The 27,763-nt window shown below is 38.4% G+C and overlaps 1 protein-coding gene across 1 annotated transcript; it reads left to right on the forward strand.

Moving 5' to 3' along the window:
- Positions 1-1,909: 1,909 nt before the first annotated feature.
- LOC121402175 lies at positions 1,910-27,763 on the forward strand. The gene is made up of 2 exons (XM_041588446.1): positions 1,910-3,404; positions 22,257-27,763. Exon 2 carries the CDS (start codon positions 25,409-25,411, stop codon positions 26,489-26,491), a length of 1,083 nt encoding a protein of 360 aa, XP_041444380.1. The 5' UTR covers positions 1,910-3,404; positions 22,257-25,408; the 3' UTR covers positions 26,492-27,763.

The raw sequence follows: 27,763 nt of genomic DNA on the forward strand, positions 1-27,763 counted from the left end.
CCAAAAATAGGAACATTACTATATATAGATCTAAACTTTGCCTCTGCCCACTACTAGTATTTGACCATCAGGATGAGCCCTGGACAATTGCCTGTACTTACACTCAGCTATGAGATCGCCAAAATATGTAGGTTGCAGCTTGGGTATCCTTGATATAAGGTCTAAGTGCAGACCATTTATTTAGCCAATTTGTATATGTGATAAAATAATATATGTTATAAATGCAAGCTTTCAAGATTTAAAAATGTAGTAGTTACATAGCATCATGCATATTGTATTCAGGATGGTACACTCACAGACTAGAGAATATATATCTCACATATATAGATATGGACTTGTATTTGCTGTTTAATTGCACTTGGACCACAGCCTCCTTCTGTATACATATATCCTTATATACTGAAGTAGGGGGCTCTATTATTACATATCAAATTTGATACAACTGGCATAAATAAGGAACCAATATTAACAGATTACATAACTAAACACAGTTAACAAGGAGGCAATTTAAAATGTATTTTTGTGCTTTTATATAGTCATGGTGATTTTGGAAACCCTTACATTTTCCAATAGGGGTACATTACAGTACGGGGAATATATGTAGAGATTCGCTATTGTTAATGTAGTCTTAGAGGTAGAGGAATGTATTTGTCTATGGCAGAATGATAGATGGTTGGGAAATATTAGACCTGTATTTGTTTCCTTTTCAGCCTTCAGCTCAACACTTTGATTTTTGTTACTAAATGTGCAAAGTAATAGATTCTGAGTTACCAAATCTATAATAATTTTGTACTTTCCTAATGAGCCAACAAGTGAGATCGTGTGAGACTGTGTGAGACTGTGATGAAACTACAGGTGGTTCAATGGCATTTATTTGTAGGGTAGGGTGCCCAAAAAGTAGATCTGGGTCTACCAGTAGTTTTAGCTGGTGATCTGTAGATCCCAATAAAAATCCTTTTTCATGCTTTTCATTTAGATATTTATAACATTAAGGTTACATACGGTATCGTAACAATATACTGTAACAATAACAATATAAATGTTCTCATATATTAATATTTAAGTAACATTTTCCATGGAATAGAATGCTAGAAATACTTTATAGATGTAGATCATAATGGAAAAGTAGAACTGGCATTAGTAAAGTAAGGGCACTCCTGGTATATACAGTATGTGGCAAATTCACTTTCCTCTGAACGATCGTGTGTTCAGTTGCCCTTTAATTAAACAGCATATTGTTTTTTTTACCAAACTTAGATAATAAAAGCAATGCATATAATTATGGTATGAGGTTAAGTCATGGGGTAACTACAGCCCACACCTTTCTGACTCCTGTCTGCAGCTGCATAGCGCAACATAGCAACTGCACTTTATGGCCATTTTCCCAAAAATGATGAACCCATTCCAGCTCATAGCGCACTTCGTAGTCCAGCCACAACAACCACAGCATTAATATTAGAACCCTTAGAGGGAATTGCGAGGTCACAACTTTTCGCCTAAATCCAGCATTCTCCAGCGGTACCAAGTGTCGGGCCACCAAGCTGGCCACGTGCTGCTGTCATGCTCTGTATCAGCCCAGTGCCCACTATATATACTGGTTACTGACTGGCACGGCCATCTAGATTCATTTCCTACAGCTGATAATGAGAGAATTCACATTAGCATTGGTAATACTTTGCAGGTACTGAATCATTTTAAACCGAGGAGGGTTACAGGAACAATTCCCAATTCAAACTGATCTGTGCATAAATCAGCAGATCTTATCATATTGCTGTGGCAGTTGGAGATATAGTTTAGCAATGTATGTACCCAATTATTTCTGCAAGTATAAACGTAAACATAAGTGAAAGCCTCCTATTATTTGCCACACACGGTGAAATCCTTTCAGTCCTTCTTTACTCTATTAATGACGATTACACATACGGTAGAAATTACTATTTTGAATCAGACACCAGAATTGCGCGGAAATACTATATGATCGTATTGTCTTTATCGCACACACGCCCCGCATCCACTCCAGGGCTTTGTTAGTCCAGACCAGGGTTTTGTCAATCCAGTGGTTTGTCGGTCCAGTCCAGAGCTTTTTCAGTCCAGGGGTTTGCCAGTCCAGTCCAGGGGGTTGCTAGTCCAGTCCAGGGGTTTGTCAGTCCAGTCCAGGGGGTTGTCAGTCCAAGGGTTTGTCAGTCCAGTCCAGAGGTTTGTCTGTCCAGGGGTTTGTCAGTCCAGTCCAGAGGGTTGTCTGTCCAGTCCAGGGGTTTGTCAGTCCAGTCCAGGGGTTTGTCAGTCCAGGGGTTTGTCAGTCCAGAGGTTTGTCTGTCCAGGGGTTTGCCAGTCCAGTCCAAGGGGTTGCCAGTCCAGTCCAGGGGTTTGTCAGTCCAGTCCAGGGGGTTGTTAGTCCAGTCCAGGGGTTTGTCAGTCCAGGGGTTTGTCAGTCCAGAGGTTTGTCTGTCCAGGGGTTTGGCAGTCCAGTCCAGGGGGTTGTAAGTCCAGTCCAGGTGGTTGTCAGTCCAGAGGTTTGTCAGTCCAGTCCAGAGGTTTGTCAGTCCAGAGGTTTGTCTGTCCAGAGGTTTGTCTGTCCAGGGGTTTGGCAGTCCAGAGGTTTGTCTGTCCAGGGATTTGTCAGTCCAGTCCAGGGGTTTGTCAGTCCAGGGGTTTGTCAGTCCCAGGCTCTTGGCATGACATTAAGTTATTGTAATAGAGCTCTAACAAACCAAAGAGAGGATATTCATTTAGTTGAAACGATTTTCGCTATATTTTATCTGCATGATTTATTTATAGCTAATGGATTATCTACAAAGATAGTAAAGGCATAAGGATTATTTTAAAGAACACGCAAGGATCAAGAACGATCGATAAATTTATTGGCAGCTGCGCACGTGTGACATTGGGCTCAGGTTGAAGAAACAGTAGAATCATGCGCCATTCACTATTGCCGCTGTGTGACAAGCCCCTTGCCTACAGGAATGAAAGGGGCATTTCTACAACAACCTGCTTAGTAGAATTATAGTAAAATAACATACAAAAGCCTGACTTAAATGAATCGTGTGTCTCTGGTCTATGCACATTCGTTCCAAGGCATCCCTTGTTTGGAGTCTGGGACTCTACAAAACCTTTTATGTTCTATTTTTTACCTCAGCCTAGCAGACAGAGAATGTGTATCCAGAAGGGAATTTGGGATACAGGATCAAAAAACCTGTCTGACCAGTTTGTGCGAGGTCTGCCAGAGCTGGGATCATATTGCTAAAAGGCAGCAGCAGCGATTGGGGATTACAGGCAAATCTTCCCCACCCCCTCCCGGCGGTGCAACTACTGGCCTAGAGGCTGCGAGCGAGGCAGCTACTGTGTTGTTAACTTTCTACATGAGAGCCCAGCTGACATGGATAATCCTACTAGCGGGAAAAGAGGTCAGTGGGAAGCAGGAGCGAGCTCTGTTCACTTTAACCCTTGGAATTTTGTAGCATGGCTGCTACAGTCACCTCAACACACGCGCCAAAATGTCTTGCACAACAGCCCTCTCACGTGGCTTTCTTCTCACATCCGGCATTTTGGACAACGCAAAAGTCGCTCGATGTTAGTGTGTTACCAACACAAGAATCTGGTGCTGGGAGAAGTGTGTGGCTCAACTGCTCATGTTTGTGTATAAATTACTGGTCCAAGAGCTGCGATAAAGTGCAATACAGTTGGCTTAGCATTGCAGGCATAGCATTCCATTACTCCTTATATTACTTCAAGTTCAGTCAAATGTACACACAAGAGCCACGAATAGCCTGGAAATAATATAGTAAATAAAGTACCCCCTTTTGAAAAATATAAGGATATTATAAGTCACTGAGGAGCTTCGACCTTGTGCTTTTATACAGGTCATGGAACCCCAAGGTTACTTCTAATATCCTCATATTTTCCAACAGCAGTGTCGGACTGGCCCGGCGGGATACCGGGAAAAAACCCGGTGGGCCCCGACCCTTGTGGGCCCCCGCCGGGCCAGAACCCTTCTCCCAATATTTCCAATCGCGAAATTTTTTTTTATTTGCGCCGATGCGCAGCGCCGCCTGCGCATGTGCGCCGAACGGCGTTGCTGCGTATGCGCGCCGAGCGGCTTTGTTGTTGCGCATGCGCGTCGAACGGCGCTGTTGTGCATGCGCGCCGAACGGCTGGGCCGACAGGTTTTAGTAGGGGGCGGGGGTCGGCGGGGGGCCCCTGGACAGCAGTCCCGGTGGGCCCCGGGCCTCCCAGTCCGACCCTGTCCAACAGTGATGTGCGGGTCAGGGTTTTCCAAACCCTAACCCTATTATAGACCCGCGCTGCCCCACCAATGACATCACAAAAGGGACAGTGCGAGCAGAGCCGAGACGATAAAACCAGAACCCGGAAGTCGGATGCCGGCATTTGAAGGTGGCGGGCGAGGAGCAGTGCGAGGTCGACTCGAACCAACCCGACCCGTGGGTAAACCTGTGGGTCCCGCGGGTATCGGGTCTGCCTGCACATCACTATTTTCCAACAAGGGGTACTTTATTTATTATAATACACAAGTTTTAGTGAGTCATGTGCAGTGTCGGACTGGCTCACCGGGATAGCAGGAAAACTCCCAGTGGGCCCAGGTGTCAGTTGGCTTCTTGCTTCTAACCATTTGGCCTATTTCATGGTCATTCCTAGTTATGTCATCAGTTCTAACTGGTGCTTACAGCGATGTAAGGCGATTTGTCTAAATCTACCCGAATCTTCGCGTGTGTCTCTGCCCTAAAAGTCACATCTGAGTCCCATGACCTGTATAAAAGCATATGGTAATGGAGCAACTCCTTGACTTATAATATCTTTATATTTTATAATGGGGGGTTTATAATCCTATATGTATATATGTGTAAGGTGAAATCAAAGAGACGTTAGCACTGAAGGTACTCACTTCTAGAATAACTGCTAGGTATTTTACAGCAAAAATTACATTTAAAAAATGTCCTAATGACCTCATTGCTATTAGGGTAGAGAGTGCTAAGATGAGGGCAGGTTAGAAGTTGTCATTAGAAAATGGCTTATTCAGCAATCCCTAACAAACAACCATTTAATGGTGTCTCTGGTTTCCAGTCACGCCTTATTTCAAATTCTGTGGAAAGATGCTTTTATTATTAAAGGGCAAGTCAACCCCAAAATAAAAAAAAATGCCTCATAAAAGAAAACATTATTGTAAGCAACTTTTCAATACATATTAATTACAAATTGTCTATGGTTTTTCAGTTATTTGTATATGTATTGCTATTGAAAGCAGTGTTTGTCTGTTCCTTTCTATTCTTTGCCCTAATGTCTAAAGGCCCCCATAGACGCAAAGATTTTTCTGTGATGAACAACGGATTTTAGTGCAATCCAACCAATCCGTCCAATTATCGTGAGGTTAGTGGGAATCGAACGATCATGCATCTAACGATTTTCTGTCCGACATTGGTCAGAAAAATTATCAGTGAAATCTATCTATTGTCCAATTGTTTGCAGGGCCAAGCAGGCAGCTACCCTCAGTTTTCCTGGCTTCAACTAGATAACATCGCTTGAAATGGTCTTTTTAGTTGATGGACAAATCGTACATTTAAATGATTGTTTCAATATAATCTTGGTCTAACGATAACGAAAAGATCTTTTAAAAATCTTGACATCTTTGGCCAGCTTAAGTCTGTTGATACAATGTAAAACAAGAGCTGATTAACAGACCTGTCTTTGCTGGGGAACCAAGACTGATGCAACATTGTTTAAAAAGTAACAACTGGAAGTTAAGCAAATGCTACTTTCAGTAGCAATTGTTTTTATAAATAACTTTAAAAGCACAGAGAATTTGTAATGAATGAATATTGTAAAGTTGTATAGAATTATGTTTTCTTTTATTAGGCAAATATTTATTTTGGGGTTGACTTGCTCTTTTTGTTGTTGTATCCCATTAATGCTTTTGACATCATTTTAAGCAAAGAAACTAGAACCAGTATTAGTTAGTGTAAATTACCCTTTTAAACAACCAGAATCCATACTGAAAATCGATCTATTTGATTTATATGTAATGTTAGCAATGTATAAGCTACCTGGGTGTGCTGTTCAATTTAGCGAACTGGAGTTTGTAGAAACATTACAGATATATCAACCATTTTTTATTTTTATTTTCATCACCTCATTTTCTCTTACCCTTTGATGTAAAGTGGAAAATGCTTTCATCAAAGCCAGGGCTGGGTCATTATCTCTTTCATGACATGGAGATAGAGCCGTTTAACTTTTATATGTATTTTTTAAATCCCACAATTCCAATGGTGTCTAATTTATAAATAATAAAGAAAAAAACTGGTACATGCACTTACTTTAAAACCATGAAATTAATACATTTGAAATACATTGTTGTGTAATATGACCCTCAGGTAGTGACAGGGAGTACCTTCCAGAGGATGTTATTGTTTGAATAATTTTAGGCATGCAATGCATGGTGAGTATCCAAATGGCATGACCATTATTCCCTATCAAATACAACTTAACAATGGAAAATACAGATTAGTTACTATTTAATAAGGGCTTGGCAACAGTCAAAAACTAGCTTTGTCCTTGAAGAGTTGGGTGCTAGCCTATGGAGCCAATAATAGGGACAGGGAAAACAGAGAATCACCTACACAATGTTGCCAAATCTATCCAATATGCGGTTTACATAGCCATTGCCAGGTACAAATATATTATTGTTGTAAGTTTACTGATAGGAATAGATTAGCAACATGTTTTCATGTTAATTATTCTTTTATTGAGATTTTATTCTTTTCTTTTTATAAATTGATGGATAACTTTAGGATGATATGAAATACTGAAGATGACATCAGGGGGTTATTTACTAAAGTAAGAATTTTTCTTTTTAGACCATTTTTTTTCATGAGTAAACAAAAACTCGAATGTTTTGAGATCTATTAAATCCTGAGGCTACTTAAAGTCCGAATAAAAAAGTACGCCATCTCAAACCTGTGTGGTGATGTAGCAGTCAATGCCTGATATCCAGTTTACAATTGGAAGATAGGATGATCTACTCTGGGTTTTGCTCAATGATCTGATTAATTTGTGGTTTTCGGGCGATAATCTGAAAAAAAAATTGTACGATTCTGATTTTTTTATTGTTTTTATCGAGTCTTTTTCCTGCACCAGATTTTTTTTCGAGTTAATTTATTAATATATAAGATAAAAATGTGCATGGGAGTTTGGTCGAAGTGGTTTTAAAATAATTAGGAGAAATATTCGGATTTTAAATAACCCAAATCATGTCACGCTGAAATGAACTCTAAAATGATCTTTAACATGAAAATAACATTTCTATTTGTATTTGAAGTGGGGAGGAGTCAAGTGGGGCAGAGAGGTGAGTGCAATCAGGAGATGCCCTCACACACAACTCTCTTTCCCATATTCCTCCTTTTTTCTAGGTTTGTTGTTATTTTCAAGAAGTGAGTTCAGCAATAATAAGGTTTATTGTTGGCATTATTATAGCTGAAGGTTAAAATGATCTGTAGCTCAGTGCTTTGTTGGAAAATGCCAAAGCATTAAACAAAAATAGATTGTTTTATTCAATGCACACAAAGAGAATATGTCCTTGTTTATGTGCAATGATTAATGAAACACTTTTACAATCTGTAATGCCTAATCTGACCTGGCAAAATTCTTTGGCGTTCATATATCACTTTGGCAGTTTTTCATGGCTTGATAAATATAGTGATGTGACTTTGGTGGCAATAATGCTAATATTTGACATTAGCACATCTAGTGACATTACAGTACAAGTTCTGTTATTTATTTAATTGCAGCATATCAGAACAGTGTCTTATAATTTATTTTCCCATAAAAGAACAAATATAGAAGAGTATTGTTTTGTTTTATTGATACATGAAATATGGGTTTTGCAATAAAGTGCTAACAAATTGCAATAAATTCACACATTTCTAATATATATTAAGTGATATTTTTTTTTTATTCTTTTCATTTGACTAAACTACAACCCCTTCTGGTTATTAATGATATAGAAGCTCTGGAAGTATCAGATTCTTCACTGGAATTGCCTTTCTCATGGCTGTTGGTTGCTATAACCCAGCTGAACAAAATGATACGGCACTCAACAGGCTCAGTTAGAGTAACTGATCAGCTCCTCTAACTGAACCTGTTAAGTGCAGTACCTTTTTTGTTATTTTGTACACACACCTGCACTCAGGCACGCTGTGTTTTTTTTTGGTGAGTGCTCCTCCATGTTCCAAATATATATATCTACACCGCCTAACATTACACAGTAAAGTCTAGTACAGGAATACGAAACAGGAGTGTTCCATTCATTATTTACATTTTGTTTTTAATTATTTAACTTTTTGTTCTGCAGCTCTCCTGTTACTTAAAGTGCACCCTTTGCCAAAATATATTATTCCCAACCAAAGGTGCGGGCTGCTCGAACAGAGAGCTCCCTCCCGGTGCGGGTGGCCTAGCTCTGGTGGGGGGCATTTTTAAAAAAAATAAAACTACTGGTACCCCTTTTTACCTCATTAGCCCACACCTTTGGCTGGGGATTATATATTTTGGCAACAGGTGCCCTTTACAGTAAGTGAATAAGAGAGAGTATTCATGTAAAAATCTCACTGTTTCCCTATTTTCTAATTGCTAGAATCATGATCCTAGTTTCCAAAAAATCATTATAAAAGCCTAATAACCAGATAACAGTTTTTCACTAACGGATGGCAGAGTACCAAATTGTTAAAATATAGAATAATGAAATAAACACACTGTAAGTTGAGTTTTTAAATAACTTCCTGTAAATTAAATACTCTAATATAATATTATGTTTCAGTTGTTTTCCCTACAACTTGCTCCATCAAGAAAATGATGGAATGTTTGCTCACATCTGTAGCTATTACTGTTATTTTGATTGTTATTCTTCAAATAGATGTGAACTGCTGACTGGGTCACTGTGTTAAGCATATGAAGTCTTTGTTGCAAAAGTTTAAGAACCCCTGCTCTAAAGGACAACTTTTATCCCTTCATCTTTTTTTACACCCACCGAGCAATAGTTTAAAAAGGCCGTTCATTTTCCAAACTCAGTTCAACTGTTTTTGTATTGTTCACCAGAAATAAAGACTTTATTCAATTTCCATTTCCATTTTTTAACCATTTCTCCAAAACCGAAGTTCAGAGTTTAATGTGTATTCTGAACTGTTACAATGAGTTCATATATTTCCCAGCCACATCGATGGAATATTAGCCATTATTGTATGAATTATAAAATAAAGTGTTGGAAGGTGTTGGAAGGACAATGACACACAGAGTTATTACTAGCAGCTACTTGTTGCAGCTACTAAATAGACAATAGTGATAATTGGCTTTTCTAAGATGCTACATGTTTTAACTGAGGCAATTCTTAGTATTATCTATGGCAGGGTAATTTGTAGCCAGAAAATTAGCTGCTAATAGTAGCTCTGTGTGTCTTCACCTTTAATAGCAAACATTGAATTGGTTGCTCTAGGTTACTGTAGCTGAGCAAATACTGCCTTTTTTAATTACAAAATGTTGTGTACCTGGCTGGTGCAAACTAGAACACTGCTGCCTAAATTTTTTTCTTGATATACAAAATACACGTATTTGGAAGTCAGACTGTAATAAAATGAAGATGCAATACAAAGTGGTAGATAGAATGTTTGGGCAGATTGCTTGTGGTACAGATTTAATGGAAGGTTCATCTCTGGTCTGCTGGCTTCCTTTTGGACAGTTTTAGCTAGAGATATTTTTCTGCAACCCAGTCTTCAGCAGGAGATCACTGACGGAATAAGACATGTTAATGACTAAACACATGATATTGTGTCAATTCCATTCTTAGCAAATGTTTATGTAGGTAACAAGGCTAATCATTATATTGATTTTCTGTGAAGGTGGATTTGGAGATTCCAGCCAATTGAATACTAGTTAAAATTTTATGGCATTTTGTAAAATTTTCCTGACAAGTATTTAACAAATTGTCTCTTTTATATAGCATGTCCTCATTTTTTTGTCAGTATAAATTTATGTTTGTTTCTAACTGACTAAATTTATTTCTGACTAATTCACATGGCAGGGCAGGATACTATCTGACTACCAAATTGCTGAAAAAGAAACACAATGCAAGTCTATGTACAACTTTATAAGCTGCTAAAATTGTTATACATGTGATCTCGAAATGACACCGGAAAATCATAATCGTAGGTTGAAACTAAAAACAATATTAAAATGCTTTAACATAATGTGCAAAGTTACAAACTGCAAAAGGTAATTTTTGGCAAAAATTCTTTCTAATCAATTATAGTAACATTTTTATGGATTCTGCAAAGGATTAAAGACTCAGAAAATTACATTTCACAAAAATAGTATTTAATATTTATTAAAGGTAAAAGTAAAGGAACTGCTGCTGATAGCACTAAGAGTGAGTATCTCATACTGACATACAAGAGAAAATTGCTATGTTAGGAACTAAAAAAAAACCACTATGGGGCAAATTCACTAAAGGACAAAGTGCCTAACGCTAGCGTTAATTCGCTAGCGTAGCGCATTTTCTTTAATTCGTCGATTCAACGGGCGCTGGCGTAAATTCACTAGTGTTACTTCGCACCCTTACGCCTGGCGAATTTGCGCAACGGACGTAACTACGCAAATTCACTGACGCGCAAATTTTTCTGAACGCTACCTTTTACGCCAGACTTCCTTCGCCACCTCAGACCAGGCGAAGTGCAATAGAGTAGATAGGGATTGCTTCAAAAAAAGTTAAAATTTTTTCTAAGTCCCGAAAAACGCTGGCGTTTTTTTATGGGTGATAGTCTGAAAAAGATTGAAAACGTTTTTGGGGCTACCCTCCTTCCCCCCTACATTTCCTAACTCATGGCACCTTGACTATACAGTGGGCACATGTGTAGGGCAAAATAAAATTTTTATTTGCTGTTTTGAAGGTTTCCCAGGCTTGTGTAGTGATGCTACATATACCTCCATTGTAACTTCAATTTGGCGCCGTATGCAAATTAAGCATCGCTAGCATAACTTCGCTTTGCTTGGTGAATTAACGCTAGCGCAACTTCGCAACCTTACGCTTCCCCTGAACGCTACCTTTTACGCCAGACTTCCTTTGCCACCTCAGACCTGAGCGCAACTTCAGATTTTAGTGAATTTGTGTATCGCTGGCGAAAATACGCCTGGCGAAGTGCGGCGAAGCGGACGCTGGCGCAACTACGAATCTTAGTGAATTTGCCCCAAATTCTCACTACATGTTGGTAATGTACAGTACTGATCATTCATGAATATCGTTTGTGGCTTACATAGGCAAGGAGGAAAGTAATGGCTTCACTTTGCCCTAGAAATTACATGCTTCCTCTTCCCACTTCCACAGTCATATGTGATTCCTCTGGCAATAACAGCTGGAAAAAAACAGTCCTGGGTGCAAATCCCTCAAGACTTTCCTATGAATACAGGTGATGCAAACAGTACATATGATTTGCAACTGTGTGTAACGTAGAGAAAAAAAGTATTGCATGTGTAGGTCAGACAAAAGTTATATATGGTGCTGTGCTGACTCAACCTAAAGCTGTTATTAACAGACACCAAATGCAGAGCACCTGTTCTGTAGCTACATGGAAATGAGCTAAGATGGGTGAACTTTCCCTTGATTTGCCTATGAATGAAGGCATCTTTCCTGTATAAGCTCAAACAACCCCAAATTCGCTCTGGTATCAGAATCAGTGACATTTTCTACAAAGTTCTGGCACTATTAGATTATATAATATTGGGTGATAAATAATTTAGAACTCTGTCTCCAAGCCCTATTCTAATGCAACTGTTGCCATTAAAACCGTGCATGTATCACAACTTGTAGTCAAACATTGCACTTCTCCTGAATATAGGTGTTAAATACTCAGCATTAGCACCCAAGCTTACGTTACTCATCACATTTGTGGGGCACCCCGCTTGATTGCAATTGAGATGACGTTTCAAATGGTTGGTAATTAACTCTGGATATAAACATGGCATTGGGTGATCAGCCAAAACTAAGTCAGGATGGCTCTATGAACAATATGATTGTCATTTTCACTAAATCATCAGATAGAATAATGTTTCACTGTTGTTGGAAAATGTTTTGTCAAATTGTGTTTATTTATGATTGGCTACATGCCCAGTGATACCAGATTAATGCCCTGAAGTGCTAGGTCACACAGTTTTCTACATATTTGGATAAGTATTAAAACAAATAAAGGGGTTATAAGGGGTAACACTGGTGGCCAGTAGGATGAAGACAATGATAATAAATACTGGCCATAAACTGAGGTACATAATCACTTGTCAGAGTAGAACTGCATCCACAGCCTTATGTGGTCTGTATCAAGCTCTGAGCAGATATTGTTGAATATGTAGAGACCTGTGTGACGTAGCACTTCAGGACATTGACATGGCATCATTGCGTATGTGTTAAATCATAAATACGATGAATGAGTTTCCAGTATAGCAAGCTCAAAGCAACGCTCACATGTTCCATCTAACGGAAACATGCCAGTATGGATAGAAGAAACTACTCTGTACCAGTTCATGTTCTACAACTGCCTCAAGTGACTATGTTTCCCCAAAATGTTTCAAGATTGATATCAGGCTTTATGGGTGCAGAAAGACCCAATAGATTTGTTTATATTGAGTTGTGGGACTTGTTATAAAGAATGTTCACGACCTGAACTTTACTCAATAAGGAGACTTTCTGTAATTTTCTCCATACCTTAAGTATACAAAAAAAAACACCTAAGTATTGAATAAACCCAATAGGATTATTTTGCTTCTAGTAAGGGTTAATTATATCTTATTTAGGACCAGGTACAAGGTACTGTTTTATTAGCACAGATAAAAAGGAAATCGATTTTAAAATCTTGATTTATTTTATTTAAAATGGAATCTATGGAGATGGCCTTCCCTTAATCAAAGATCTCTGGAAAACGGGTTTCTGGAGAACGGATTCCATACATGCAAAAGGTAAATCATTATATTTAAGCAACATTCCAACTTAATATTTTGTATTGCTCTTCTCACTTATGTATAAGAGCTTAATCATTTTCATATATTTGGTTTAGGGTAATGTTTTGTTTTTTTTTATTAGAAAACTTCTGCTTTGCTCACCACTAGCAAAGATGTTTCAGGCTCTATATACATTGGATTGTATTTCAGGAATAATTTGATTCTGTGACTAGTGAGTTAGCCAAGGAATCATGAAACAGAAGCCTTCTGTGAAGTCCTCTCTTTTGAAATTTGCAATCACTATTTTTACATCTTGGTTAGTGTACATATTTGTGTGCATCAAATACATCAAAGTGCAAAAGTGCCCTGTATTTTAAAATCATGTGTGTTGTATAGTACATATATAAGTTGCTTTTTATACCACTGGGAGAATGCCACTTAGCAACAGCATAAAGAACATAACAAAGGCCCTCCAGAGAGCGAAGAAACAAAACTAGCTTTTGCTGATCAGCAAACGTATTCTGCAAAATTGTTGTCTGCAGAATTAAGGTTTCAAAGGCTAATTGCACTCAATATTTGCAGCAGCACTTTTCACACAAGTAGTACATTCCTACTGCAAATTAAGTGATTTCAGGCTTGGGCAGGCCCAGACTGGCAATCTGTGAATACTGGCAAAGGCCAGATGGGCTACTATAAGAAGCCATAGACAGTCACTGTTTATTGGGCTGGTGGTGGGCTGCTTGAGACAGGGCCCGAACTAGGGGAAGGTAGAAAAGTCACCTGCCTAGGGCGCAACCAGTGGCATAACTATAATACAGCAGAACCTGCAGCCGCGCAGGGGAGGTCCCGGGGGACAGAGGGCATGGACCAAGGGGGTCTGCTGAACTGAAATTCCCCTGAACACTGTGCCTGTCGCAAGTAATGGAGCGGTGTGGTGGAGCTGATGGACAGGAGAACTTGATGTGTGCTGAAAAAAAAGTCAGCAGTCGTGCATGTGTGTGCGCAGGCATGTGCACTTGTGCGTGCAGCTAAGCTGCGTCCCCTGAAGATTTTTTTGCAGGGGGGCCCGGTTAGCTGTAGTTACGCCACTGGACGCAACAATGTGAGGACACTGGGCAGGTACCTTTTAAAAGGTCTTCTGCCTACCCCTAGTCCTGGTTTGCTCCCCTGCTGCTCTCGCCTCTCTCCTCCACTCTATCACTCTACCCTCCCTCCCTCTGTCACTCACCCTACCTTCATCCCTCCCCTTCCCCTTTGTTGCTGTCCCCTCCCTTCTCTTCTATTATTGTGCATGCGCACTTGTGTGCGTGTGGACACACAAACGCACAGACGGACTCTATGGGTGAGGGTAGCCGACTGGGGTGCCTAGGTTGCCTAGGTTGCCCTGTTGGCTTAGCCCAGCCCTGAAATGAGCCTTAGGGTTGCCCTTTTTAACAGGCTTCCTATAATTTTCCATATTTAAGCATCATTTTTACTAGCCAGGCCAATAAAATACCAGCTTGGTGGCAAACGAGGGCCTTTTTAAAATCCCAATCCCGACCTGGACTTGGGTCACTAGTGTTCACTGCCCTGTTAGAGCCATTTGCCACATTCTTATACATTCAATGCATATGGCTGAATTCCTTAAATGAAAAGTCAGTTTTTAGATGCCTTTCACTGGGCCATTAGCAATTATGGTTTTCCTTTGACCAGCATACACAACACTCCCATTCTAGTGTAGTTTTGACATGATGATTGGCTGGTGTAGTCACATGACTTATAGGCAGGAAAAGGTTTGCTGTAAAAGAGGGTGATGTGTGACAGTAATTCCAATATGTAGTTACAAGAAAAGGGTTAAACTGCAGGTAATTGTTTCCAGATGTTTATGAAAGAAGTGCAAGTTTTATATTAGTATTTGTAAAATCCACTATTCCACAGTTAAGTGCATGCTCACTGCCTACACTCAGCTTCTGTAACACCAAAGTATCTCCTTTCTCCTGTCAGTCACTCATACTTGACAGAACATTTGGTTTTAAGGACATGGTTACAGTTAAGGGGGATCTAAATCCAAGAAAATAAATTGATGGAAACTAATTCTGAGTGGTCCTCTTTTGAATTTATATTTATTTTCTATTTTAAGTGTTTTCTGAGATATTAGCATAGTGTTACACAGATGTATACTGCTAGGCAGGCTTGCAGCTCTTTGAAGGCCAAGGCCTTTGCACTTCCTGGATTCACTTTACTCTAGGGTTACTGACTTTTAGTTGCTAAAAGCCTGATATTTTCATTCTATAAATACAAATATCTCAGAAACCCCTAAAAATAGAAAAAGTATGTAAACCGCAAAAGTGCTCAGAGCAGCACCATGTGTAACTCTGTATTCATTCATTCATTCATTGGTTTGGGTTTAGTTTCCCTTTACACTCAGATGCATTATAGGCAAATATTGTAAAGGATAAGTGTACACAACTCTGTATGGAAGCTCAGACATCCAGCTTGTTAGACTTGCACAGGTGCCACATTTCTGACAAATGTTTAGCTAATTAGGCAAATTTACTAGATGTCATGTACGGGGTATGTGTAGTGCTTTCAGTAAAAATGATCTTGTTTTTATTGCTAAATATAGCACTCTCTTAACGTATAATAACACCCTATCTATCTTTCTGTTTTCCTGAATGTTTAGCGATTTGCATAAATTGAAGCACCATAAGTTAAGGCTTCTAAAAACATCTGATTGTTAAAATACCCAAAAGGAATGTTTTTCTGTTAAAATGGATTTATAATAGTTTTGTAAATATCAAATACAAGGTACTGTATTAGTATTACAGAGAAAAAGCAAATCATTCGGTAATGAAGAATTGATAAAAAAGGATGTGTGGGTATTTTTTTTTAAAAAAAAGGTGAATCACGCTTTGAAGGGAAAACAATCAACACATTCTACCCATGGAACACAGATTGCAGAGGAAGTTAGATAGATAGCTGTGGATGCTGGCCACTGAAGGGTAGATTGGTTTTGATGAAATGCACAAGTACAGTATTTCTAAATCCCTGATCCTCTGTGATGGTACAACTCTATGGAACACCCAGCAAACTTGTGCTGATGTCCTCCATACTGTTACTAGGTGGAAAGTCTCCAGGAGAACAGCAGAGAATTCAGAACAACAGATAATATGTAGCAGCTGATTTGACCTAGGGAAAAAGATTGCCACACAACAGCAAGTAATAGCAAGCCATGCTCTGTTGGGATTTCTTATGTGTGTTCATTCTCTACTGATATTTAGGGGATTGCTTATTAAATCCAAAATAGAAGTGATTTTGTCTATTCGTATGATGCAGTGACAACTGTAAACTATAGCACTAATTATCCTCCTTTTTGTATCTATAACTGTACATTGTAAACTCTACAGGGCAGGGACCTCCTCCTACTTAACTCTTAGCACTAAATCTTGAATATTAATATATTTTGTATTTATTTTTATTATATATATGTATTAACCCTGTATGTTCTATTAATTGTTCTATTGTACAGGGCTACATGCACTGGACTTCTAAATATTTATACACTGTAGGTGCCTGAATATAATCAAATAATTTTGCGCACACATTTAATGCAGTTTTACAAACAATGCCTTTTACCTAAATAAATGGTCCCATTTATAAAATAGTCGGTAGCAGTAAGATTGTGGTCAGCAAAAGAAGGGTTAAGTTAAGGTTACAGTATCCCAAAACACTGTCCCTATTTAGTAGGATCAGGTGGATGTGGTGATGCAATATTGATGCAAACAGGAATTCTGTAGCTGTGGTCACAAGAGATTTAAGGGAGGTTCTACAAGATATGTTTTGTCACCTGTTAAATAGAATTTAACCCTTTTATAGGTATATCAACTGTTCAACAGGGTTTAACCTTTTATTTCTTACCTGCATTCAAAGACTTAATCCTGCTATGTCTCTCACCACTTCAAGGAGCATAAATGCAGCAAATAAAATGAATACACTAAAAAAGTAACCTAATCTGAAGCATTGTTATGTCTGATTTATTATTTACAAGTGAGAATTAAAGCAAAATGTGGTAATAAAAGAACAGACAAACAATGCATATAACTGTGTGTTATTGGAATGCTAGTACCACGTTTAGGGTCACAGGAAGGCACAGTTAATACAATTAATAAAAGAATAATCCTAATATGTTGATAGCAAGTAACAGGCTGTTCAGATAACTCAGAGTTTGTAAATGAATGTTAAAATGAACTGTTAACCATTGTATGTTAACATTACTCTTTCATCTAAATCCCATTATCAGATACATAGCCCCCATATTTGTTGTTATCTTGTTTATGATTATGGGTAAGTTTAACATGAATAAATAGTATTTCTGGTATTGTTTAGTAACCCTTATTAATGTATCCTTTTCTGAGAATTTATTTCTGTATAAATGAGAATGCAATGTTATATACCCACTCATGTATTTAGAAGTATTTGGCAATGAGTCTTAGTTATATGTTATATAGCTAAGTAGGTAAAGTGTATTATAGGACCATAGTGTGGTGTTTATACAAATGGCCTGCAGGTGTCACTGTACACAGGACCTGTACTGTGCATACACAGGACTTTCTGTACAGCTTTAGAGTGTTAGAGTTTAAGCTTACTGTTGTGTAATACCTGCATGAAACTGCTAATAAAGCACTGTTATACTCTACTTATCCTCAGCTACCTAAAACATAACACATAGTATAAACTTAAGTACTTTTTGAAGGGTTATGAGAGATATATGTGGGTAATATCAGGAGACTATTGGAGATTAAGAAAACCAGAATTAAAAAACCCTTAATTTTTTTAAGCAATACTGGTGGTGATAGGCTCCTCCACCTCCCCCGAAATAATTGGTTTGGGATAGATTTGAATCTTTACAAATGCATTCATCCATACATTCAGAAGAAGAGCATTTCCATGCCTCTGTTTATATTTGTTTGCAGCAGCCCTGAACTGCCTAAGCTGTTTTGCTGATTCAGATTTGCATGCAAAGAACCCTTTTCTTCTCTTATTTGCTATCTGCTGTGTAACATAGCCTGGTGTGTTCAACTATTTCTCCAGCATGGGAGAACTTTGTGTTATCTGTATGGTTGTCCTATGTGTATAAGTTCTAGTGTTATTTTGCTGGGTTTTTTATGCTGCCTTTGGTAAGACTTGTTACTTAATTAAAAATGAGGAGAGCACTCCAGGGTAGCAAAATGCTGTGGTTTTGTTTATTCAAGACTACTACACAACATGTTTCGGGTCTTACATACCCTTTTTCAAGTGTTGTTACATCTTAATATAAAGACAAATACTATCTGCTTTCTCTACTTATAAGGGCAGAGCCACACATAGTCATTCGGGGAGATTAGTCGCCTGGCGCCAAAACGCCTCTTCTTTTGGTGACTAATCGCCCCGCCGGCTAGAATCTAAATTACCTTGGGATGGCACTTGGTGCACTTAGTTTTTTGAAGTTGCCCGACTTCGGAAAACGAAGCGCTCTGAGTGCCATCCCGCTGGCAATTTAGATTCTAGCCAGCGGGGAGGCAGTTTGGGGAGATTAGTCGTCCAAAGAAGAAGTGATTTGTCACTGGGTGACTAAATCTCCCCGAATCTTCTTGTCTGCCTCTGCCCTAAGAAACTGTATGTCTGCAGTATAAGACGGAATATAATACCTATTATTTTATAGCTATTTAAACTGCACTACCTATTATTTTATAGCTATTTAAACTGCACTTTTTGCAGCATCAAATTTTCCAGTACATTGCACATTTTTTTGTTCCCAAAGTGCAGTGTTCAAAAATAACCGCTAGATATTGTCAGATTAATGAACATGTACAAATTTAGTAAGAAAAAAACAAAAATCTGTCTGCAATAAAAAAAGAGTAATTTCTTTCATAACTTAGCATTGAGATATAAGAACATTTTTCAATCTAATTTATTGCTTCCTCATTTAAGGGAGTTAGCTGTTTATGAATTAAGGTGTAATCTCAAAAAAATAATTTAAAACCTAAAGGGAGTATAAACCGTGTTCATAGTTTACATTTACATTACTTTTGTCTTTTAAATAGGCAGTACACAAAGTACACATGCACATGTATCTATGTAAACACGGTATATTTGCAAAATGTATTCTGGATTATCTATATTGTTTACCAAACCTGAATCTGCACAATTCTATTTTCACATATAAACCACTTTGAGATTTAGGGGCACATTTACTTAGCTCGAGTGAAGGATAAGAATGAAAAATACTTCGACCATTGAATTGGCTACTCCGACCTTCGACTTCGACTTCAAAACGAACGATTCGAACTAAAAATCGTTCTACTATTCGACCATTCGATAGTCGAAGTACTGTCTCTTTAAAAAAAACTTTGACTACCTACTTTGCCCATAAGCTGTGGACCTTCCCCATAAGCTTTCTAAGCTTTTTTTGATCGAAGGAAAATCCTTCGATCGATGGATTAAAATCCTTCGAATCATTCGATTTGAAGGATTTAATTGTTCGATCGAACGATTTTTCCTTTGAGTGTTCGATCGAAGCATTTTCGGTAAATCCTTCGACTGTGGGTTCTGGCAAATGCCAGAGGGTCTGCTGCATAGAAAGTTACCATAGAGTGGGCTGGTTGGGGGCTGTTTGGGCCTCTGCGTACTTGGAATGGCAGGGCCTATTTTGACTCCCAGTCCAGGCCAGCTTTGAGGGTCAAATATCGAGGTAGTAAATGTGCCCCATAGTGTTATATTAACAGTACATGTACTGGCTGCGGTATTCTTCCCATAGATTTTAGTTACATGGTTTGTGTAAGCAGTGTATGCTGAAGCTTGTGTGATGTTTCTATTGTACTGCAAATTAAGGTTAGTACTAATTGGAATTTAACTTTACTAAGGCATATGTCTTCTGCTAATCTCACTAACCACAGTTTATCCTTTATAATGTTCCAAATACCAACCTTCAGCTTCTAAGAGTCATCATATGGGCAGAGTTGGAATATATTATTTGTAGATAATCAAAAAACTTACATTTTACTATGGCAGTATGGATTTGAGAAATTCTAGTGCTTTCTGCTGCCAATGTTGTACTTATGCAAAAAGTTCTAGATAGCAATAGATATCTTTATTGGCTACCACACTGGCTGCCCCCCATCTGCTGCTTATAGCATACCTGAGACAGCCAGCCCCACAGGTGAACATCAAACACATCTGTAAATAGCTACCCATTTAAAATGTCAGCTAGAAAGATAACACAAGTAACCACATTACATGATTTGGTCCAGTCAGTAGTAAGGTAAAAGTTGGTGGGTGAAGCAAAATTATGTAAGCACAGAGCTGAAGATATGGCTCTGCTTGTTCACAATTACACATTTTGGTTTTATTATTATTCCCTATTAATGGAAACAGCATTACCAAGTTATACATTTACATAAGTCCCTGGTAAAACTTTAATTTCCCTACTACAATTGCACTGCAAGGTCAGTTTCATCACAAGCCAATTAACCTACCAGTTTTTCTGCATGAACACTAGCCATGCAAGAGCAACGCTTGCTATGGTGCCACCATACTGTTTGTGTTGAGGTTCCATTTGTTTACCTATCTCAAAACCATTTGTAAGTATCTTATTTCCTTTTAGAATATTCCTTGTCACACTTTTGTATAGAAAATTAATAATGGTGAAGAAAAAGGGGAAGGTTGGCCACATAAAGGGGCAGGGATTTGGTCATAGCCAGGGTGCATGGGTGCAAGGTCACAAAAAGAGTGGCGATTGTATCCCAATTCAGTGTAAAGGAATGGGTCAGGGGCTCTATATATACTCTCTCCATATACTCTATATACCTGATCCCTATGTAGATTGTAGATTTACTTTCTTAGCTGTCTTGAAAGGCTCTGTACTTAGGTTTTAGAGGTGGTTAAGTAGGAATGTTTGCAGGCATGTCAACAATATACTCACATATAAGCATGGACATCAGAAACTCTGGTTGGATAATAAAAAATTTGTATCTAAATAATAATTTATTGTTTCTTAATAATAGTTATTAATAATACAATTAAAAATATGTCCCTTTACTTCAATTTAGTAAGATTAAGACCAAGAGTTAAACACTAAGAAACAAGTATTAAATGTAAAATCTGTAAAATATATGGGCCAGTGCTGGTGATCTATAAGCATTTAAGGAAACTACAGGTTGGTATTTTTGTGTTTTACAGTATATCTTTACCTTCCGAGCACTGAATTGCACGTTACTAGGGTTGCCACCTGGCGGTGTTTTAAAAATGATGGTTGATCCCAATGTTATTAATAGGGAAAAAAGAAAAATATATAGAAAGGGCAGTATTTTTTTTTCAGAAAAGCTGGCGACCCTACATGTTACCAACAGTAGCATCACTAGAGGGGGGCGGGCCCTGGTGTGTGACGCGCAGCCGGGCCTGCCCCCCCCTCCGTACGGCCGCATTTTCAGTGGTGAACGGGCTGCCGGGGGGGGGGCCTGGCCCGCTCGCACCCCCTGCTCCCCCCGGTAGTTCCGCCACTGGTTACCGATTTTGTAGTCTTCTCATTTAGGGAGTTAGTAAGGGATCAGCTATAGATGGAAGTTAGCTTGTTACTACTTTATTCAGCCTTTATGCAGCATATTCTTTGGTTTTTATCAAGCTGGGGTTGGGATTTGGAGGATAACTGCCCAAATCATGTTTTTGTTTATCATACATGCAGCAAGGACACAGGGAGAAGGCAAATAATGGAAAATGAAATACATCAGTTGTAAGGTGTCACCAAATTTCTTTTACAAATATGGCAAAATCCTATAATATTCTTTGTTCTATTGCTCTGTACCATCTTAGAAGAAGTTAAAATTCAAATTCACCATCAAAATGGCTACAGTGGTGCTTTGGAAATATATTATATATAATAATAATAATAATATATTATAATACACAAAAGCCATGAATATCCTGTAAATTATATCCTTATAAACGGTGAGTTCTGATGTCATCAGTTCTAAACGGTGAGTTCTGATGTCATTTCTGTCACATGACTCATTGAAATTTGTGTATTATAATAAATAAAGTACCCCCAGTTGTAAAATATGAGGATATTAGAAGTTACCTCGGAGTTCCATGACCTGTATAAAAACACTCGGCCTTCGGCCTCGTGTTTTTATATGGTCATGAAACTCCTCGGTAACTTATAATATCCCTATATTTTACAAAAGGGGGTACTTTATTCACTATATATTTATATTATTGACTTTCTGAGCCTTACACAGAGCGATTTTTTTGTACTATTTCAGGGAAGGCGAGAGCAGAACTGCCTCCCAGCAACCACCTCTCCATCCAATTCCCGGAGCATTGTGTGATAATGATACCCAAAGATCTCACTGTGAGTGTATCCTTTATCCATCTGCAAAGACAGTCATGTAACAATACACTTCAGGTTTGGCATTATTCCAGGTGGGTAATATAACACAGACTCCATCTCAAGTTAAGCCCTTACTGCAACATTTATTAGTCAATCCATCTCAGGTTGGCATGGTTAATGTCACACAGTGAAACTTAAGGAGTGGAACAGGTCTGAATATAATATATGAGCAAATTAAGTCTATTCTGTCGCTGTCCATATGACAGGGTTTCCCAATTCTACTTTTACAAAATTGTCTCCAATATACTCACTGCCTAGAAACATGTAATGCTTATGGAAACTCTAAAAATACATTCCAGCATGTCTACTGTTAATTATCTACAACATTTTCTTTATGTTGATATTTAGATTAAAGATATCTAAGCAGATCACACAAGTACAAAGCAAATAATTTGTGGAAATCTGTGTGAGATGGCACTGGTGGTAATACTACCGTTCATTTATTAATTAGCTGTGCATATTTTGATGTTTCAACGAACACTGCAATGACACAGATAGGTAAACATATAGCAGCTGCGCACCTCAATCAGCCTCCATTCCTAGCTAAAGAAGGGTATTTACATAGCTGACTGCACAGAGGGAGCCATCACTGATCATACACCTGCTGGGTATATTATACATACACCCCCAACTGCCCTTTTGTCACAGGACCATTTGAGTGCAAAACGTGTAAAGGCAAATTTATTATTATTTGTTCATCAGGTGCAGGTGATAAAAAGGCAAAAACTGGAAGTTAATTCTTTAACTCAGAAGTCATTTTTTACAAAAAGCCATTTAGAATCTGGTTAGCAGTTTACTTTTTTGGAAATGCAAGATAATGGAAAAAATCCAACTTATGAAAGAAGAAGTAATCAATGATTTAAAACAAAGTAGTTTAAAAAGCTGTTTTTGTATTTGTATCCCCCTAACACAATGACCGACAAATATGAAGGCTGCCCCTTAGTTTAATGGTTTTAATAAACTCAGTAAGCAGAGATATATAGTTTCCTGCATTCTTGTCTGACTTTTGTACTTGTGTGTACTGTTGTGGTGCTCTCAAAATTCCTTTAAAATAGGTTATCAGGGATATATAGCTTTTGTACCTATTTTAATCTATATTAAACCACTATAGCATCTAAATTGCAATAAACCTCAATCTAGAGCAGTCAAGAGCTGATAGGGTGATAACAGGAAGCCATATTGCTGACAAATTCATATTTGCACTGTATTGTGGGCTTCTCCACCAGTAGTGCATGCTATTTTTTATGTACATTAAATCCACCTCCAAATGCACAACAATGGCTGAAAAGAGACAGACATCAGTATGTTAAATGCAACTTATTTGCAGCTTGAAATTCCAATTAGCTATTAAATATATTTATATATTGGTATGAAAATTCAAATAGCTTTGCATCAAAGTGCCAAACTCACGTGAGGTCAATATACTGTATATGTATTCCTGAAACTAGACTTGATAAGGAAGAGAACAACCTATGGCATAAGTAAGTTCAGACACAGCTTTCAAGAAGTGTTGCATCTAAGGCCCATCTAAGGCTGAGTAAAAAGCAATGTCAGAATATAATTCATTCTACATTAACAGCAAGACAAAACGTAAAATATCTATAAGGCTGTCTAATGATTTTATGTTATTGTGCATCTCCGTTTAAGGTTTCTGGCTTATAAAGGGTGTAATATTTTTTTTTAATGTAAAAACATCATTTTATGTAATTTTTCAAGCTTTTTTAAAGCAATTCTTTGTCACACAGATTTGTTCCATTGACTTCCTTGAGTAAAAAATAATGGCATAGGTTGTGTCACTAAAAATTACATACATTTATAAATGCACTGATGTGTTATTTGTAATGGATTATTTCCATGACTGCCACACACAAAGGAATTTGCATTTATGATGAATATGCATCTAAATATAAAGTTTGATTAGGGTAAAGGATATGTTTCACTTGCAGTGTTTTATATAGGATTATGTTTTTCTGTTTGGTAAAAACAATAAAAATTAAAAATATATAAAAAAAAACCAGTAACACCACCCATTGTAACAGTACCCATCATGTGTAATTCTGCAACAAAGGGTTGTTCACTTTTAAATAAATTTTCAGTATGATGCAGACAGTAATATTCTGAGACAATACCTAATTGGATTCCTTGTTTAAAATTTGTGTGTAGCTTTTTGTGCAGCAGCTCTCCAGATGGAATTTCATCAGCTAACTGGTTGCCAGGGTTCAGTTTCCATAGCAGTGGTTTGAATGAGAGACTAGAGTGTGTATAGAAGAACAGAAAGATTTGTATTAAAATATAACAACAACGGGCACCTGCCAAGGTTGCCCATTGTCCCCCTTATTATTCGCCCTGGCGATAGAACCCTTGGCTCTTGCAATTCGTAGTGCCCATAATATTTCAGGCCTCAAATATAAAACATGTGAGGAACGCATAGCGCTATATGCTGATGACATTTTGTTATTTCTGGCTGATCCCGATTTATCCCTACACACTGCGCTGACCATTGTCCAGGAGTTTGGGAGATACTCTAGTTTAAAGATTAACTGGGATAAGTCCCTCATACTGCCTCTTGATAATATTCCCCAACACTTATGTCCCTCTAACATTCCACTTGTTCTAGAGTTAAATATCTTGGGGTCAATGGCAGCCTTACCGAACTTGACTTTTTGGATCTTAATCTAATCCCTCTACTAGGAAAATTCACTTCGGCAGTCACGTCCTGGAAACAATTGCCGCTTACTATGTGGGGGAAAATAAACCTTTTTAAAATCATATACTTGCCTAAATTCTTGTATCTGTTTAGGAACTCCCCGACCACCATTCCTACCTCCTACTTTAAGAAAGTGAATTCCATTCTAATTTCATTTGTATGGTCGGGCAAACAATCGAGACTCTCCTGGAAATTGTTAGTCGCCCCAATCTCGAAGGGTGGGTTGGGTTTGCCGGACCTTTGGGGCTTAGTATTACTTAGCAGCACAACTGTCTCATATTCACACTTGGTTCAACCCTGATCCGGAAGACCCTAACATGCTCCTACACGCCCTCATATTGGGATCGCTAGAGTCACTTTCACTGTGTCCCATGCGCAAATTGAGGGACTCTACTTTTTTACCACCTGTACTGAAGGCCCCTTACCTAGCCTGGCAGGAGGCTCTCCGTATATTTGGGATCAAGCCGTTTCTCATTTCACCCCATACTCCACTCTGGGGGAACTCTCACCTTCCTCATTTCAGGAATCTTCTAGACTTTATATATTGGCCTAATTTGCAAATTAAATGCCTAAGAGACTTGCTTGACCAGGGCACTCTCCTAACTCTACCCAAGCTCCAGGAAAGATATCCAAACCGCCCAATTGACCCCTTTAGATATATGCAATTGCAACATGCCTTTAGGGGTCAATTTGGTGGATGTAACCCAATTTATCATAAGTTTGCGGTCACCAATGTGCTCCATTCCCCGGATTCTCAGAAGCTGGTCTCGGTTTTATATAAGTCCCTATTGGAGGCAAAACCTTCTCCCTTTCAGTTAGCCTTTGCAAAATGGCAGTTGATTTTGCCCTCGATTACAGACGATATGTGGGAAGAGGCCACTGACAGAATGTACTACTATCTGATCTCCACACGTGATAGGTTGATTAGCTTCAAAATCCTACATCTGTACTATTACTCCCCTAAGAGACTCAATAGGATTTTTCCGAATAAATCTCCGCTGTGTCCCCGCTGCTCATGCCCCTCCGCAGACTTCCTTCATGTTCTATGGGTCTGTCCCAAAGTTCAGAATTTTTGGAGTAGAGTGGTGCAATGTCTCAGTGACTACTTGGATTTGCCTCAGGTCATTTCTCCCGAAGCTTGTATCCTGGGGGTAGTGGATGATCTAGTCCCTCAAAAGTATACGAGAATCCTATATAGGACATTACTGTTTTATGCTAGGAAAGCCATTATTCAACATTGGCTACAACCTGTACCTCCCTCTTTTGATCACTGGGTAAATCTAGTGAATCGCATGCTTCCAATGATTAAGATAACGTATGAAGCTCGTGGCATGCCTGATAAATTCGTCAAAATTTGGGAGAAATGGCTTGATGCCTTTCCTCTGCAACATGATGGGTAACTTATCTAATTACTGTCATTTTCCTGCTGTATCATTATGTAACTGTAAAGTTCTTGTGTTGATACTTGGACTCTATGATATATGTTGATTGTATGCTTTTCAATGGCTTGTCGAATGTGCAATAAAAACTTTTAAAAAAAATAAATATATAACAACAACAAAAAAATTGTAGCCTCAAAGAGTAAACATTTTTGGCTGCTGAAGTCAGTCAGCCATTTGTTGAACAAATTATTTAAAATCTATAAAAAATGTTAAAAATTAAGAAAAAACGTACAAGAATAGGACATTCTATAACATACCAAGGTGAACTCCTCCTTTAACAAAGGTCAAAAAATGTCTCCACATTTTAAATAGGTAATTTACACTTTTCTACCGTGTTCTGTGTAATACATTTTATGTTGAAAAATGTGCTGTGCTTTTTATTTATTGTTTGGTATGTGTTGTGCCCAGGGCTGTCCACATGCATGACCCTTACATGGTTGCCACAACTGCATGATTCACTCATTGCAAACCATCCAGGGGTTGTAGAAATATTCAAACATACAAAAAAGAAAACATTGATCAACGCACATTCCCTGGTCCCCTGTTTCACAAATGAATTTAGTATCCAAGTGAATGCATGTATTTTGTAAAACAGCGTTTTTTTAGTTACAAAATTATGACAATAAAATTGATAAGCCACCATACCTCGTCAAAGTAAACCCTATATGGTGGTCCTAACTGTTAACCTCTGGTCAAGTTTTTTCTGGGTTGGCACCTCCCTGTGTAGTAGCATGTCATGGGCTTGATCCTCCCCATGCCAGTAGCATTTTATCAGGGGAGAGGTTTGCCAATACCAAAGCATTGATTTTTTTTTACACAGACGTGTTCCTTCCTCCCCACTTAAGGCTTTTAAAAGAGAGTGATTACTCAGACCAGCACCAAAGAACTGATCTAACTGGGCTCGATCCTCTCCTATGCCACAGCATTTATAGGGGAGAGGTTGCCCTGATTGAAGCAACAGTGTCATAGGCTTGTCCTTCCCCCCTGTCTGCGGCTTTTAAAAGAGAGTGATTGCCAACACCTATTCTTAAAGACATAAGACTACCATTAAAGGAACAAGTGTGGGACGCTAAAACCACATGGAAGTCTGGCCATTCTTCCTGCAGAAGAACTCTAGGCACTCTGTTGAAGAAGACGAAAAAGGGGCAGTTGTGGGAGCACTCCCAGGCCAAATAAAAATACAAAGAAAGTGCAGCTGATCTGGCTAGGATAGTTACAAACATACAAAAA

This window comes from Xenopus laevis, chromosome 3S, assembly GCF_017654675.1.
Source record: "Xenopus laevis strain J_2021 chromosome 3S, Xenopus_laevis_v10.1, whole genome shotgun sequence".
Taxonomy (NCBI): Eukaryota; Metazoa; Chordata; class Amphibia; order Anura; family Pipidae; genus Xenopus; species Xenopus laevis.